Below are 17,171 nucleotides of genomic sequence, written 5' to 3'. Positions count from 1 at the left end.
CAGCTCCACAGATCTTATATGCAAATGAGCCCATTCCAGATGGCTGCAGCCAATTTCACTAAAATTCATTCATTTGAGAAAGCTGGGCAGAGAAAACGCAGTTCAACCAAGAGGGCACTTATGCCACAGGAACAGAAATGAGAGTATATCTCTGCTCTCCTTGGCTTGTGGGGTTATCCATAAATCACCCGGCTTCCCTCTGATTCAACGTCTCACGTGCGAGTCAGGAATACCTCTCTACCTCACAGGGATGTTCTGAGGATTAATACATTAACAACTATGAAGAGCTCAGTTACTATGGCAATAGAGTCCGTATAAATGCTGAAAGATAGAAAGGTGACTAATTTGCCACTGTCACACAAAAACTTGTTACATAATGGAGTTTTCCTAAATCCCAAAAAACTAAGGTCAAATAAAACCACACAGTTTGGAAGAATGCATAAGAGTGAAGCAATTTCCAGCAAAGACACTGAAGTATAAACAATGCCTTTGCTGGAAATCACAAGACATTGAAGCATAAACATTTTCTTTCTGCTGCACATCCAATACATGCATTTTAATACAGTGCAAATTTTCACTTCATTAATATCTTGCACAGCTCTATAGAAACAAGACTGAAGCTACATGAGCTGCCTTCATTAAGCTAAAAAAGAAATAATCAAAGCATTTCCATTCTTCTCAATAGTATTTATGAAGTTTGAGAGGAAATAACAGATAAAGAGAAGACAAAGGAAAATTCTACAATAGAAACACAAGTTGGGAGAACGAAGTACAGCCAAGAAACAAGAAAAAACTATTATGAAAGCCTTTGCTTCTACTTCCTTTTCCAAGAGCTAATTTTATTTAAAAGCCATTGTGGACAGAAAAATAATAATGTTGACTGGACTTTCGCTTCTTAAATTGCACTTGGATTCATAGCTTTAAGATTTCATCACAGTAATTCCCCAAATCCCTTTCCTAGAGAGTATACGCCTGAACAATTTTATTGTTGGATCTCATCCGAGCCTTTTCCTGCCGTGCTATCCCTTTATTATAATATTCTCCATTCTCCTTTGCAATTCGACTAAATCCTATTATGGAAGGATTTCCTTATAGTTAAAAGGGAAAACCTGGTTTCCACACTGATCCAATCCTAGCATTCCATTAAAAGAAGAAACAAAAAAACCCAGTAAACACAAAAGGTTATGCAATAAGGTAAACAGATATAACACACTTAAAGCAGCTCTGAAATAAAACAACAATAGAATCAGTGCAATGTTAATTATGCACATGTTCCTCAGCCAATGAGTCAATGATATCAAAACCCATCAAAACTTAGCATAGGGCATAACTTGACAATCCCTTGAAGGAACTGACATCTGCCTGAAGTAGCAAGGGTAACAATCACAGTCATCGGAGGGAACACCGAGTGATGACGGAACAAAACCGAGTCCTGACCTGCACTGGCAAGGAGTGATCCCGGTGCCATATTACTGATGCTGTGAGCCATCAAGAGCCAAGATCAGTTATTTGTTTGTGCACGTGTGCATGGATCAAGGCAGAAGTTGAGCACAACGTTGCCATGGATACAGTGTTCTGCCAACAGTGCCAGTAATTTACAGATCAGAACATGAAGACTAGTCATCATCCTCACGATTTCACAAACTCCTTAATGTCTCACAGTATTTAACTTCCCTTGACCACAGTCTCTGCTAAGAAATAAAACACAATTATTACATGAGCTGTTCACCACACCAGAGTATCAGGATGCCTTCTACAAGGGCAAGGAGTGACAGAACAAGGGGGACAGAGGGGAGACTTAGATTAGGTATCAGGAAGAAATTCTTCCCTGCGAGGGTGCTGAGGCACTGGCACAGGGTGCCCAGAGAAGCTGTGGCTGCCCCATCCCTGGCAGTGTTCAAGGCCAGGTTGGATGGGGCTTGGAACAACCTGCTCTAGTAGAAGGTGTCCCTGCCCATGGCAGGGGACTGGAACTAGATGACCTCTAAGGTCCCTTTCAACCCAAACCATTCTAGGATTCTATGATTATGGATGGGTTTCAGAATCCAGACAATCTCCTTTCTTCTTCACTCAGCCTTCATAAATCAGCTGATCTGATTTCCCTAGAGATTAGGGCCTCATCCCACATAAAGGAATACTTCAACCCTTTAGTGCAGGCAGTTCTGGGACATCCCTTTTCCATTGGAGAAATCTGGACTAACATGGCAGTTCTGCTTTGCCCAGTACTTTGCTGACAGAGGTCTGAAATGCTGTAGCAGCTCAGAAGGAACAGATGTGAAGCCCATTCCCAGTCCCTCCAACTCCCAGTACTACAGCTGAGAAACTCTCTAGCCAGTACTGCTCCCAGGGCAAGAAAAGGTGAAAGGAGAAATGGGAAGCTGGAGGTGAGACCAATGGCACAGAGGGAAGACGGGCTACCGTAAGCAAGTGGAAGCATGGTACACGATTACAATCGCAGATACCATAAGCAGTTGGCTCTTTTGTGTTCTTTTTCTGCATCACATATATTTAGAACTTCAAAATTACTGCCAAGCCATCTTTGCCAAAATATCCCCAGAGGAGAAAGAAAACATTTTCTATATGGAAAGTTGGACCCCCTACTAAGATAATAATTCTTCAGCATCATACAAATTCCTAAGTAACAATCATCAAGTTTGTTGTGTTTAATGACAGTCAAAACAAGTCTCATGTCACTTTTCCCTTTATATTTGGCTAAAGTGTCTCAGTTCAAGGTACGAGTGAGCCAATACTGCAGCTTTGGTTATTGTTTTAAAAATTAATAGAATATTTTTGGTCAAACTTTTGCCTGAATATTACCTTGTTTGCCAGATCATTTAAGAAGGACATTTTTCATTTATAGCTATTATCTGGACTTCAGTTCTGGGGAAACTACTCAAAATATGTTTTGTGAGACTTGGAAAAGGTGTATTTTTTCCAACAACAAAAAAATACTAAGTACTTTGTGCACAGAAGTAGGTGGAAGTTAGGGAAGGTGACATGCAAATACCTATGCTGGCATTTTGCTAGAGCAGATCAAAACATGTCTATTTTGATAATAAAAACCACCAAGGTTCTTTTTAACCCATGTTGAATCACAGCATTTTTAGAAACAAGGGAACACCATGTGGAATCTCCAACAACACTTCCTGCAGAACTTTGATGGAGTTTGCAAAAGAATAGGACCTCTAACATCCGAAATGGAAAAAAGCAGGCGCCCAGCTCTGAACTCAAAGGTCAAAATAGGAAGGGCAATATATGCCTCAAACCAAGCCATAACAGAGATAAAGCAGCTGCTTCAGCAACAGCAGCAGCTGGCAATCCCTGCCTTGCAAGTGATGAGCAGCAGTGTGCCCTACTAGCTGACTAGCAGTGCCTTGTTTGTCTGACCATGGTAGCTATGGGACCTCTGAGAACGGAGGCATCAGAAAGAATAGTTTATTACCCTGCAAGGTGTTCTCACTGAATTCTGAGACATTGTCCGTGAGAATGCAGTCTTCTACTCAGAAAAGCCACCAGAGATTAACAGTAGCAGTAACTTAATCTAACAATTACAACCATGTTTCACAATATAGGCATAGAAGAGAACAAAAGAATTTCCTACTCTGAGAAGCTGGATTTAGCATTAAGAATCACGCTCAAAATCATTTCCTCAAAACTGAACCAGATTAGTGTCCCTCAGTGAGGGAACAGCATCCTGCCTGTCTAAAAAACAGGGTTTGTGCAAGAACCTGGCTTACTATAAAACACAGAACCTTGTAGCTGGTTAGTACCAAAAGAGTGGCAGCTAAACCCCCACTAGCAGAATCTACCAGTATGTTAAGCAGAAGCAATGCACAAAGAAAAGAACAAGGAAAACTTTCAGGCATACTGGCTAAGACTTATTTTCCTAGTAAGATTACCAGCTCCTCAACAGGGAAGATTTTTAAAGAGCAATAAAAGCTCCCGGGTAAGCAGGACTGGCAAATAAGCCTGTACCACTATTTGCTTGGGGGTTTTCTTGCATACTTTTCTTTATTGAAGGGGTGGGTGGGGAAAGGAGCTCTTAAGAACTGCTTTCTTACTCTGCCCAACTTCCCACTTTCCTGTTCTTCCTCTGCTCCCTGTGAATACTTGGCAACAATGTATTTTTAAGATAGATTTTTAATTAACCATTACACAAGGCAAATGGCACGATAAAAGAATATACTTAAGGAAACTGGTTTCTCTAAAAGCAGGAAGGCAACTCTAAATAACTAGTTTCTCACCCTCTTTAACACATAGTCTTATATAGATGCAATTGAATTTGATATCAGCACACTGTATCATACATTCTCTACTACTCTTTCAGCACAAAAAAACTGGTCACAAAGGGTGAACAATGCACACCCAAAACACCATTTAGTGTTTGTTAGACATCAAATACTTACTCAGAAAATTGTTTTAGTGTCTTGATGAAGACTATGCTCAAGTATTGGCAAAACTTAAAGTGTTTTCAAGGTGAAAACTTGCTATACAAAAAAACCCCATTATTAAATAAGCAAATCTCTTGCCCCCAAGTAAATGCATCCTGGCCAAAGCAAGATGATCCACCACCACAGGAAGGTTTTAAACCACTCATACCCATTGTTGTTACTACTGAGTTCATTCAGTGCTTGAATTCAGAATGGCACAATTTATAGCTCGAGTACATGAGCTGTAACTTAACAAAGGCCTACCAGCACCTATACAGATAGGCATCACTTTCTATATTCAGCTCTAACCCCCCGAAACATGACAGAAGTATGGACAGATGGTATCTGAGGCCAAGGTCAACAGTGAGGTCACCACAACCTTCAAGCCAAAGGCCTGTGATAAGACAGATTTACTTTAATCACCTATCCTTCAGAGACAGTGAATTTCCCATTGTGGATTTCCAAGTCGGTATTAAATCTGATGCACAGCTTTTGTTTTCCAAAGTTCATGGATGTTTTATGCTACAAGCTTAGTTTTAGCTCTGGATGTCAGCATTAAGGAAACAAGATGAGAGAACTAATTTATTACAACTCTTCTGACCATAAACTGGCCAAAATAATTTACCATAGTAATCCTAGCTTGCCCCCCGAGGAACTGAAATCTAATTGTGCCTTGTAGCATGACAAAAAAGGAAAATTCAAACATGGTACCAATTGAGAGAAAACATACTTTCAGCTTTTGTTACATACAAACAAACAAAAAAAACCCAACGCTAAACATCTCGGGATTCCTGGAAATCAGAACCAACCAAACTTACTTTTTTTAATATAAGCAACTCACCTCTATCTGGAAATGTGCCTTCCACTCTTATTATAAGTAAAATCTCTGCTGGAAAATTACAGAAATGTTTTTTCCTGTCTCTTCATTTGCTATGTATGACAGCATTTTGTCTGAAGCCAGTTTCTGCTGTTTGCCAATGGTTTTGTCCATAGCCTCTTCCCCAGAGGGTTTCACACATGAGGGGAGACTCTTTCATAAAAAAATATATCAAATTAGCAGGCGATTTTGGAGGGGAGGTAATGATTAATATGTGAAATAGCTGAGCTTTGAGAAAACGGAAAATCTTTTACAAACTCCATTACGCTTCTACAAAGCTTTTGCAAGAGTATCTGGAAGAGGCAAATACTTTGCTTTAAACACTGTGTTTCCAATAAAAACAAAAGAAAGCAAACTAATTGAATGCAAAATAAAACAACCCAAAAACCATCACCAACCCAAAACTAAAGTCTTCAACACCAGAATTCATTCCATGTGCTCAGAGCCAGATTCAGCAAAACATTACACATGCCCAGTGAAACTTACCTGAGAAATGAAGGTATGCAGTAGTACTTTGCAGAAGGTATCAAAAGCCTTGCAAAATTGAATCAAATTTTAGAAGGTAAGAGAAATGAAGGCTAAGGAGAGGGAACTTTTGTCTACATTGTCATCTAGATCTTCTTTAGGGAACAACAATGAAGAGAATTCTTAATTTCAGTCTACAGTCCTGTGCACAAGCCTTTATGCTCTCAACACCACCACCTCAACTATTCTTGTGGCATAAACAATAACTACCATTTAGGAGAGCACACATCTCTGCTATGCTTCCCTATAGCTCACATTCCACACTTCCTCAATATGATCCCTAGGCAGAAACAACGAGCAGAGAGACCGCTAACCTACCAAGCTGATAGCCTTCTTAAAAGGAATATATTGGTTTAGTGCCCATTTGACGATCCTGATTGGACTCAGCCTTTTTATTGCCCTTCCTCACCCGCAAAATCAGACTGTTATAAACAAATGCAACAAATGAGCAAATACAGGTTCTCAAACCTGCAAAGTAATTTTAGTTTAATACACAGAAGACTGCCCTGAAGCCTTAACTGCTTCTAAAGGTGAAGAAAACAATCACAAGTGCTGCCACCCACATTTTTAATCATTATTTTCAAATGAACTACTTTTTCACACGCAGTAGTTTCTAACCATAATCAACATATGCTTTGTAATAGGACTTTTCTATTTTAAAGCCACACTGGTCAGAAATTGCTACACTTTAAAACATTCCCAGCAACAGCCTGAAAGTGAAACTGGTTTCACGGGTTTACAGCTCTTCACATCGAGAACAAAGTCACGATACTAATAGTCATTAAAATTATATAGAGGTGGGAACTGGATGCAAACAACCCTAAGCTTTTGAAGTGCTAATATTCAAGGATGCTCTACAGCACTTGAAATGAGCACCACTGGAAAACTAAACCTTAAAGGCTTTATCGACAGAAGGAAGTTGCTGAGAAGCCAGCACCTCGGCGGATCACTGCGAGAACCGCGTCCGAGTGCGCCTGAACCGCTCAGGACGAGACTGCCTGAAACTTTTCCCTGTCGATCCCGAGAGCCGGCAGGAAGCAGGAGGAGAGGGAGGAGAAAAACCCAGCGCGGCCCTAGGGGCCGGGGCAGCGCTCCGCCCGCACAACAAAGGGGACGCGCCGCTGCCCGCCCCCACGTGCCCGCGGCCCCTCCGCGGGTGACAGACCGGCTTTACCCCTTCACCCCCGGCTCCGGGGCACCGCACAGCGCCCGGGGGCTCCCCGCAGCACGGCTCGGCTCCGCGGGGCTGCCCACAAGCAACTTTCCGCGGCCCCTTACAGAGCCGCGCCGTCCCCCCCCCACAAACCGGGGGTGCCGGAGCTGCTCCCCTCACACACAGGGACCGCGGCCGATCTCGGGCACAGGCATTAGCCCCTCAGGCTGCCCTCCACCGCTGTCTTCAGGCGGCGCAGGAGCCGCTCGCCCCCTCAGCACGCCCCCCCCCTCCCCGGGCTGTGGTACTCACCAGGTCCTTTGTGTTTTCCATCAGGCCCTCATGGGCAGGAGACGCCCGCTGCCTCTGCCCCCTCCCCTCGGCTCGGCCCCCTCCGCCTGCCGCCTCCCCCTGCGAGGGGCCGGGCCCGGCGGGGCAGGAGGCGGCCCGCAAAGTTCAGCCTCTCAGCGCGCCGGAGGAAGAGCCCCAACTCCGTGCGCCGGAACATCAACAACATTAGCATGGCGGCGCTGCGCAGGCGCGGCGCGCAACCATTGGCCTCCAGCCTGTTTGGGGCTTCCTCGCCCTCCGTACAGCCCTCTGGGGGAAACCATTCGGAAGCGGGGGGGGGAGCTCGGCTCAGGGGCAGAGGTTGAGGGCGCAAAAGCAGCTCCGCCGGGGCTCGTTTTGCCTTTTGGGGAACGGCGGAAAACTTAGGGCAGCCGTGGGGCCGCCGGTGAGCGGCGGCTGTTGTCACGCGGGAAGGGGGAACCCTCTCTGGGCCCGCAATGGAGCCGCCCGGCCATGGGCCGCGTCACGCGGAAAGCGGAGTGGGAGGGTGGAGGAAGAAAGGCAAAGAAAAAAGATCACGTGACAGTGCCTTATGGCAGACGACAGCGTCCGGAATCACGTGGGCTAAGGAGGGGCAGCGGCACGAGCCTATCACACCCCGGGAACAGGGCTTAGGGAGGGTATAGATGAAATGTCACGTGACTTGCGAACACGTGTTCCGGTGAGCAGGGATGCGGCGTGGAATGGGTCCGCGTCGTTCGGGCCCGGCTGCCCCCGCGGGCGGGAGGAAGAAAAATAACGGGAAAAAAACGGCGAAAATGGCGAAAACGGCGAAAACGGTGACGCGGCGGAGCGATAGCCTAGCGGTGGCCGCTGCGGCTGCAGCAGCTGAGCGGGCGGCGGCCAGGCAGGCGGCCGCGGAGGCGGTTCGCCGAGCCCAGCACCTGAAGGAGCTCTCCTGCGCGTCAGGTGCGGAGCGGGACCTGGAGGAACTGGTGTTCGGTGACAGCGTCAACGTGGAGGAGGATGACTTGCTGCAGTGCCTGGCTGGCCCTCAGCGGGTAGGGCTCGGGGCCCCGCGGGCAGATCTTGCCCTGGGCCTCACCTGAGGCCCCGACCAGGAGCGTTGTGGAGCTTTCCCAGTCTCTTTGTCCCTGCATCTTTTCTCTCTGCATCTCCCTGTAGCCATCCGTAGCTGGGCTAAAATGGCCCCTTTGGTTGTTTTCAGCTTAATGCTCCAGAGTGGGAAACTCTCCAGAAGGACTCCAGTGATTCAGAAGTAGAAAATGAAGCAAAAGGTAATTTACTGACAAAAAAGCCAGCCTGGGTGGATGAAGATGATGAAGCAGAGGAAAAGTAAGTTCAAGTTTGAAGGTAAGAACTGGATGTCATACTTAAGAGTAATAGAAAGCAGCTTCAGTTTGAGTAATCTTCATGTTCTTATGTGTTTTTTCCCTCTAGTGTTGATATGACCCATAGGTATAGGAGAGACTTCATGAAAAGCGATGCTGAGAAGACCCTTACTAAGAAAAAGCTAAAAAGAAGGCTTGAAGAACAGTGAGTTTTGTTAGTTTTCTTAATATGAAATAAGCTTATGAGATGTTCATAGAATCCTGGAGTGGTTTGGGTTGGAAAGGACCTGTCACTGCAGGCGTTTGTAAAAAGTCCCTCTCCAGATTTCTTGTAGGTGCCGTTTAGGTGTTGGGAGACTGTTACAAGGTCTCCCCAGAGCCTTCTCTCATCCAGGCTGAACCAGCCCAGCTCTTTCAGCCTGTCTCCAGAGCAGAGCTGCTCCAGCCCTTGCAGCATCTTCATGACCTCATCTCTGGTGTGCTGGGGGCCCCAGAGCTTGGTGCAGAACCGCACTTGGGGTTGTGTGAGAGTGGAGTAGAGGGGGAGAATCCCCTCCCTCAGCCTGCTGTTATTTGTTTTGATGCAGCCCAGCATATGGTTGACTTTCTGGTCTGCAGGTGTGCACTGCTGGCTCATGTTGAGCTTCTTGTCAACCAGCATCCCCAAGTCCTTATGGCTGCTCTCAAGCTCTTATGCCCAGCCTATAGTTCATCTTGGGACTGCCCTGAACCCATGTGCTAGACCTTGCATTTGGCCTTGTTCAAAGTCACTTTCTTCTTTACCTGCTGTATTTATATGCCCTGATTAAAGCTAGTGCTTCTTACAGTATCTGCAGTGCTTGTAATTCCAAACTAATACCAAGAATAATGAATAAAATATGCATTAATGTTGTCTGGTTTAATACTTGTTTTAGGAGAGGAGCTCTAACTAATTTGTCTTCTAGGGAGTTACGCCAAAGTTTGTTGTAGTGATGCACTGTGTTGTAAATAGTGTGATTGAAGATGCTCCCTTAGTATGGTGTATAAGAATGAGCTGAAATAGGAATAGCAAAGTAGATGTGTTTGGGTTGTCACGGTATTAGCATGTATCACTCCAAAGAAGAGTGCTTAAATGCTTGGTACCAGTTTTGCTTTAGTTTCACATTTAGGAAGTCAGCAAAACACAGAAAGCTGAGTGAAATTTTAGCAAACTTCTGTAGTGTTGCAAATGCAAATGATCCTGCAGATTGTACATCTTGTAAGTACTTAATGCATAGAAGGAAATTGCTTTCTCAAAAAAGTTCTTTTTTCCCCTCTTACCCCCTCACCCTTCTCTTGCTAGGTTTCAGCGAGCTATGGGAGGAGTTCCTGCCTGGGCTGACTTGGAAAACAGGAAGAAATCCAAAAAGACTGCAAGTGATAGTAAATATAAATCCATTACTACTCTAATAAGTGTTGCTGTGTTTTCCTATTCAGCTGAAATATTTTCATGTTTTCTCAGATTCAGTAGTATGCTAATATGCTGCAAAAGTCAGCTTTATTCCTTCCTTCAGTGTGCTTTGATTTAATTTGTTTCTGTAAGGATTTTCTAGCTTTTAATGTGGAAGTGTTTTTGGATTTAGTCTGTTCAACTATGATGATGATGATGCCTTGAATTCGTGAATGAAGATTTGGGAATGTTCAATGCACTTTGTTTTTATGAGGTGAGAGTGATGAAGATGATGATCTCCTGCGCAGGACTGGCAATTTTGTGACAAATTCAGAGTCCCTGCCAAGAGGTATTTTGAAGGTAAAGGCGACCCTCATCTTTCCGCTTCAGTTTGACCCATATGCATGCTTTGGCTTCTTTGTTGATATTTGAGTGTTAGAATTTGTGATTGTGTGAATTTCTTCTTCGTTTCTGTAACTGGAAACCCTGGAGGGTGAATAATTTGACAGATTGAGCAGTTCATATCATGGAAGCATGAAACAAATTGAGATGTGTTGTTTGACATGAGAATCATTTTATGTATGATAAAGTAGCATCTTGTAGGATTTTAATTTCTGTACAGGAGGGGTATCATTGTCCCACAGCTTTGAGGCTTCTGAAATGGCCCTTGAGAAATGACAGCTTTAAATGAGTGCTTCTTCAGTATAGCTCTGTCCTACAGCTATTTCAGACACGTCTGAATGCAGCTAGTTTTACACAGACTGTTAATTTCAAAGTCAGTAGAGCGGCTGGCTAGTTCATCTTCTGTCTACACTGCTGCATTGAAGTAACTTTGTCTGTTCTACTTGTGCCATCAAAAAGTTCAGGGTTTGAGATCTTGCTCTTGCAGAATAAAGGGCAATTAAATTTGCTGTTCGCCAGAATAAGCAAAAATGTCAGTTACATGGGGTTCTTTTAACTGCTTGCTCTGTGTTTCAGATGGGGATCTGCTTGCCTGCTAATCAGGAACGTTTTGCTGATGGAAGACTGGCAACCGTGCAGTTTCATCCATCTGCTCAAGTAGTCATGACTGCTGGACATGATCGATCCGTGTCGCTCTTTCAGGTGAAGAATTTCAATCTATAGGATGTAAATGGCCTCTAATATGGAACTTTTTTTATAAGTATATCTGAAGTAGGGATTGCAGGAAAGAACAATACAACATAAATATTTCCATTGGAGAAGCACAATAGAAGTGACTATTTGACCACAGCCTGTGCAAGTCAGGGAAGGGTAAAAGGTGTGAAATAACATCCGGGAAGGCTGGGAGTGCCTGATATACAGGGTGAAGAGCTAGAGCCAGGTTATTTGTAGATTGAGAAGAGGAGATTAATGCTTCGAACTGGTCTGTCTCTTACTGTTTAAGTCTCTTGTACTGGCTAGTTGATATGATTTTTCTATGCAGAAGTATTTGGTATGTTCCTTAATAGAATCTGTTTGTTTTTGAAGGTTGATGGTATAAAGAATCCAAAAATACAGAGCATCTACTTAGAGAGTTTTCCAATTTATAAGGCTTGCTTCAGTGTTGATGGAGAGCATGTTATAGCCACTGGTACTCACCACAGAATGTTCTTTGTGTATGACATGATGAGTGGAAATATCATTCCTATACAGAAAGTAAGAGGTACGTTTCATAGTGCTGTAAGAGTCTGGGTGTAGTTGAAGCTGTCTCAAATAGAGATGGATATGAATTGGCTTTAAAAGGAAATGCAGTGAATTGTTGGAGGTTGTATTTTTAACTTGTCTTCAGGGATCTCTACTCGTGTACCAGTAGCTTTAATCTGGGATATTAAAAGCCAATTGTTGCACATAAACAAAGTTGAGTTGTAGCTTTACTGTGACAGTGTACTGCAGAAATGAAAAGCTGAAGCAGTCTTATCCATATGCATTGTGTCTTTGAAAGTTGAGGAAAAAGTAAATTATGCCCATTTGAAGTTCTGAATCTCTTTTTAAAGGTGTGGAGGAAAGATTCCTCAGAAGCTTCGAACTCTCTCCAGATGGATCATTCATGCTTGTAACTGGAACTTCAGGCTACCTTCACTTGTTGTCAATGAAGGTAGTTTCTCTTCGTGGTTCATGTAGCTTTATTTCCTTGGTATCTTTCCCCTCTTGAATCTGATGAGTTATGTTTAATCTTAAAAGCTCTTGGTGAAAGCAAAGGTATGAGACTAAGGTATGTAGCTAAGGCCAGAGTTTGACAGGTTTTTAAGCTATCACTGGGAACAGTTGTATGTCAGCTGCTTGCACGAACACTGTGCTGGCAAAAGGAATGGTGTCAGCATGGAAACAGGCAACTGAGGGTGGGAGAAACATAAGACTGCTTTTTTGGGAGCAGCACTAGTGCATGCCGATATACTGTGTTCGTGAATCACGCCATCTACTGTGATTCATCATGCATACAGAATTTCTTCAGTTCAATTTCAAAATGCCATACGATGACAGCTGGTTTCGTTCTAAACTTTTACTAAGAAAAATACTTCTTAAAAAGGATGCTCATTTCTGTAATGGAGCAATAACAAATTGAGCGTGGACTCATGACCGTGGGCTTGTGCTCTGGTCTTTAGGCACTGAAAATGTTGATGTTGTTCTTTTAATGTCAGTGTAGCTAACTCAGTATTTTTGTGGGACAGGAGTATGGCAGCAGCTTTACTACAGATTTTTGGTAGAATCATTGTTACCATTGTTGTTCATCCTGTAGACAAAGGAGCTGATTAGCACTATGAAAGTAAATGGAAGATGCACTGCATCAGCTTTCACTCCAGACAGCAGTAAAGTATATAGCTATTCAAGTAAGTATTCTCTCTAACATCACTAATCATAATCCTATTTAAGTTGCATAAGTTATTCTAAGTCATTGTTTTACAAAGACGGCTAAAAGACTATGCCAGTATCTGGCCTAAAAATACAACCAAATGATCAATTATTAAATAATAGTTAACTATTTTAGTATGCCTTTAGTTGTTTGTTTTTGTTTCTTTAAACACCCTGTATTTGATAGTTATGAATGAGATAATAGTTGTCATCTAATGAAATTCATTATAACAAAACAGACAACAAATGTGTTCTCTCTCTATGGTTTCTGTGATCTGATTTGTTCTGCAACCAGAGGAAGGCGAAGTTTTCATTTGGGATGTGAGAAGCAGAAAGTGTCTACACAAATTTGAAGATGAAGGCTCTTTGGAAGGGAAGTGCATCGCTCTTTCAAAAAATAACCAGTATGTGGCATGTGGGTAAGTGACATGGATTTGACAACTTCCTCCTGTTTCATCTAGAAGTTCATCGGTAAACTTACTGGTGGCTGGTGAGAGTGTGGAAACATGAAAGAAGTTTGTTTTTATAAGGTCAGAGTAGAGGTAAATAGATGAATATTGCCTCTTTTATGATAATAACCTAATTTGTTCTGTGTGTATCTAAAATACCATAACGCACACCACCAGTATCACTCCTAATGTATTACTGCTGCCATATATGGCTTTAGAAGCTAATTTTGAAATCATACTGACTGAAATCACAAATTCTGTAGTACAAATGTTGATTGAGGCTCTTCCCCCTTTTCTAGTTCTCTTTTCTAGGCTCCTAATTTGGCTTCTGCAAGATAGCATGTTAGCATTTGAAACCATGCTTCAACTCAAGCCACGAGCTTGAAAGTGTTTTCCCACATGTACTTACCAAGATGCAAGTTCAACTAGCGCAAGGATTCTTTTAAATCAGACTAGCACATATTAAGTACAGTATGCATTTTCTTAGTCCACTGTAGAAGAGGAATTTTACATGAACTTTAGAGGGTATTTGAAAGATTCAAGCTTTTGATTTTTTTTGAGTCTTTTGATACCAAGCTCTCATTGCGTTGAATTGATGCTGTGAAAGAGATGGGCTTATCAAAGCTCTCCACACTTAAGCATGTGTCTTTATAAATAAAAAAGAATCCCAAATATAAACTCCACTAAATACTGTTATAAACTCCAAAGCAAAATCAAGATCCACACAAAATACTGTTACAAACTTCAGTAAATGATTGGATATGTGACTATAAATAACAAGGTAGTATGTGCTGTAAATGTGTTTTCTTGATACAGCCTTTGTTAATTTCTTTCTGCAGTTCAGCTTCTGGAGTTGTAAATTTATATACTACCGATGGCTGTCTCAAAGAACACCGTCCTAAGCCAGTCAAAGCCATAATGAACCTTGTGACATCTGCTACGTGTGTGACCTTCAATCCCACCACAGAAATCCTGGCAGTGGCTTCCCGTGAAACCGATGAGGCTGTCAAACTGGTATGTGCAGCTTTAGTGCAAGCTTTTTGTATCTTGATCAGAAATGTTGCTGGTGACATGACAAAACTGATAACCGAGAGCAGATGGACTGCACAGTTTGCTAGACAGAGCGTATCAGTTCATGTACAAGATACCTTACATTTATAATGAAGTTTTTTTTTCAGGGAAGTTGTTCTGAAAATAACATCTTATGGTGTAGTTTCCCTTTTGTTTTTCCCTTTTAAGAATGCCTTTATTTCAGTGGTGTAAATAGAGCTCAGCATACAACGTGAATTTTCAGCAGCTGTTAACTGGGCTTACTGTGTGGTGTTTTCCATAGTTTATTCAAAATTTTGCCATGCTTGTCAGAATTCAAGACAATAGTGGAACTATTGAATTAATCTGAGGGTTTGGAAGCATATTTTACTGCTTACATGTAATTACTTGAAAATAAATGAGTTGTAATAACTGGCTTTGGAATGTGTTCCCTGCACCTTTTCTCTAGAACTCTATATGCGAGTGATATAGGATAGGAATATAACCGAACATTTGAACTTAACATTGACCTTCTATTTTAAATTTGTACTTTAATATGAATTTTAGTGTTTTTTTTTCCTAATTGGTGTAACTAATGACCTGTTTCTCAATAGGTACACATTCCTTCGTATACTGTATTCTCAAACTTCCCAGTGTTCAGAAGAAAACAGATTTATCTTGCTCAATCTATGGACTTTTCTCCCAGAAGTGGCTATTTCTCTATAGCAAATAACAAAGGCAAAGCTTTGTTATTTAGGTATGTACTAAGTTAGGTTCATTAATCCCGGATAACGTGGTTGTATTTTGTAAGATGGGGCAGATGACTGGTAGATAAGGTTTGACAAATGAACTGAGTTTTACCTGATGACTTTACTGAGTGCAGAGTTGGCTTTCCTTTCTGGAGAGTGAGGCTTGTTTGGCTGAATATAGGATACTGCTGCAGACATCTCTACAGAAGTCATTGTCCCTTTCTGAAATTCATAGGCTGCAGAAAGGCAGATATTGGGTGCTCTTCCCATGAGAAAAACAGTTCAGAGGATTAAAAGATGATCTATGCTTCAGTGTTAACATCTGTGCCATCGCTTTGTTCCAGTTGTAAAGGCAGAATGAAGAGCATCGTTGGAGGGAGGGTGGCTGAGTGCTGGCACACATTGCTCAGGCTGTGGAGACTCCATCCTTGGAGATACTCAAAAGCCATCTGAACATGGCCCAGGGCAGCTATCTCTTGCCCTTCTTTGAGCAGAGGTGTGGACCAGGTGACTTCTGGAGGTCCCTGCCAACCTCAAAACCCATTCTGCCATCCTGTGAGCGGTGGTCAGGCTCAGTGAAGAAGTGGTTGCTTCTTTGTGTTGTTCACTCAACAGGTTACTGAAAAATTTTAAATGTCTCAACTTTTTTTTTTTTTTCCCTTCAGGCTGAAACATTATTCAGATTTTTAGAAGATAGAGGAGAAGATGAACCAGAAACTGAGGTACAAGCATTAAAACTGTGACAACGTTGTCTTGAGGAACCTTATTTTGATTTTGCTACCTCCACTCTTTTATATCTGGCAGTAAGAATTTCTTGATACTGAGTAATCCGAAACTGTTCTGTCTGGAGCACTCATGGAGTAGGCTCCACATGATGGGCAGGAGTGAGGGCTGTCTTCTCCATCTCTGCTTTTCCAATAATACTTTTACAGGGAGTTGGTAGTTCAACTAAACTGCTGCTCAGTCCTGTTGACAACAGTGTTAAAAATCTTAACATATTTAACTCAAACTCATAGGCACTGCTGTTAAAAAGAGCTGTAGGCTGGCAGATACTTGGCTTGATGCTGTTCTGAAGTCGTGAGACCACGCTCACTTTCCAGCTTAGGTTACATAAATTACTGAAGTTTGAATCATAGTTTGTGTGCAGACAGGATTTTATTGTACTCTTCTTGGGAAACTGGAAAGACCTGGAGCCTTGACAGTAATACAGTAGTTCTGTTAGACCCCAAAATGTGTTAATGGTTGAAAGCTAAACTCGGTCAGACTGGAAGCATGTCTTCTGCATGTTGTGATGGCTAACTGGCAGATACTAACTAAATTCTCTGTACTAATCTTCCCCTAGGTGTTGTAACCTGCAGATGTGTGTGCTGGCAAAATCAAACAAGTTAATTTTTTATTTTATATGGAAGCTAAAAAAAAAATAAATTAATAGAACATGTCTTTTTTGAATGTTTTTCCTTAATAAATGTACCTGATAAATTTTCAGGCAAGTTGTTTCAACTTTCTCCAATGTTTTGTGTAAGCAAGTAGATTTTAATGGTTGGTATTCAAGCTTAATGTCTAAAAGAAATACTTCAATGTCTTCAGTTATTATAAGCGTATGAAGTATTCCAGTGCTGAAACAGAAAACATGACTTCTGTGTAAACTGTAACCTGTGCTCCATGCATTCAGCTTGAGCTTTTTCATCAGCTGTGTTCATTTGAGTCTGCGTTGGAGAAGTATCTTGCTGGCTGGAGGAGAAAATTAATATGAAGCCCTGGTAATGCTGGTGGTGTAGTGCAGCTCAACTTACTGGGCCAACTGTAGCCTAAAGCCAGCCTAAACCAAAATGGGAGCAATACCACCCTCAGTTGTGCCTCCTAAGAGTCACAAAAAACAACTGGTATGTAACATGGAATTCATTCCTAAGGAAGACCCCATTCTTTCTGTGAAAGCAAAGCATCCTGAGTATCCATCATGCTTGATTTTTAAATCGGTTGTGAAATTCTGATACCATTAGGATCACTTAGCAAGGATTGCTTTACAGCTCATGTTGCCGGGTCTTCATCTGCTGCCAG

General features: G+C 42.3%; 2 protein-coding genes across 11 annotated transcripts in view; one reads left to right on the top strand and one right to left on the bottom strand.

The window, feature by feature from the left end:
• MBTD1 (mbt domain containing 1) overlaps positions 1 to 7,551 on the bottom strand; it is a 35,954-nt gene extending 28,403 nt beyond the window's left edge. For 6 of the 8 annotated variants that reach the window (XM_061455410.1, XM_061455411.1, XM_061455412.1 and 3 more), the window contains exon 1: positions 7,298 to 7,551. In XM_061455410.1, coding sequence (XP_061311394.1) covers positions 7,298 to 7,318 — 21 coding nt within the window. In that variant the 5' untranslated portion in view covers positions 7,319 to 7,551. Of the gene's footprint in view, positions 1 to 5,271; positions 5,461 to 5,793; positions 6,129 to 7,297 lie in introns of those variants that run through there. The other 2 variants (XM_061455417.1, XM_061455418.1) reach the window with 2 other exon arrangements.
• Positions 7,552 to 8,007: 456 nt separating this feature from the next.
• On the top strand, positions 8,008 to 16,603 carry UTP18 (UTP18 small subunit processome component). Of its 3 annotated transcripts, XM_061455420.1 has the most exons (14): positions 8,089 to 8,337; positions 8,505 to 8,632; positions 8,738 to 8,833; positions 9,950 to 10,029; positions 10,311 to 10,396; positions 11,015 to 11,140; positions 11,525 to 11,699; positions 12,031 to 12,131; positions 12,774 to 12,864; positions 13,182 to 13,305; positions 14,175 to 14,349; positions 14,979 to 15,121; positions 15,779 to 15,835; positions 16,456 to 16,603. In XM_061455420.1, exons 1-13 carry the CDS (start codon positions 8,095 to 8,097, stop codon positions 15,801 to 15,803), a joined length of 1,593 nt encoding a protein of 530 aa, XP_061311404.1. In that variant the 5' UTR covers positions 8,089 to 8,094; the 3' UTR covers positions 15,804 to 15,835; positions 16,456 to 16,603. The 3 variants fall into 3 exon arrangements, with proteins under 3 accessions (XP_061311403.1, XP_061311404.1, XP_061311405.1); XM_061455419.1 differs by lacking the exons at positions 15,779 to 15,835; positions 16,456 to 16,603 and adding an exon at positions 15,458 to 15,609 and having other exon boundaries at positions 8,008 to 8,337; XM_061455421.1 differs by lacking the exons at positions 11,525 to 11,699; positions 12,031 to 12,131; positions 15,779 to 15,835; positions 16,456 to 16,603 and adding an exon at positions 15,458 to 15,609.
• The last annotated feature ends 568 nt before the right edge of the window (positions 16,604 to 17,171 follow it).

The sequence above is a fragment of the Pezoporus flaviventris genome, unplaced genomic scaffold (assembly GCF_033815535.1).
Source record: "Pezoporus flaviventris isolate CSIRO_AGI_PZ_B2104156 unplaced genomic scaffold, CSIRO_AGI_Pfla_v1 ptg000020l, whole genome shotgun sequence".
Taxonomy (NCBI): domain Eukaryota; kingdom Metazoa; phylum Chordata; class Aves; order Psittaciformes; family Psittacidae; genus Pezoporus; species Pezoporus flaviventris.
The sequence above is the reverse complement of the archived record's forward strand: the minus strand, read 5'-3'. Positions and strand labels throughout refer to the sequence as shown.

Bases quoted from the DNA above. Each gene is read 5' to 3' on its own strand.
- UTP18 (XM_061455419.1), top strand. From the start codon at position 8,008: ATGCGGCGTGGAATGGGTCCGCGTCGTTCGGGCCCGGCTGCCCCCGCG. The intron at 10,030-10,310 runs GTAAATATAAAT...TGTTTTTATGAG, and splicing joins CAAAAAGACTGCAAGTGATA to GTGAGAGTGATGAAGATGAT. The intron at 13,306-14,174 runs GTAAGTGACATG...TTCTTTCTGCAG, and splicing joins AACCAGTATGTGGCATGTGG to TTCAGCTTCTGGAGTTGTAA.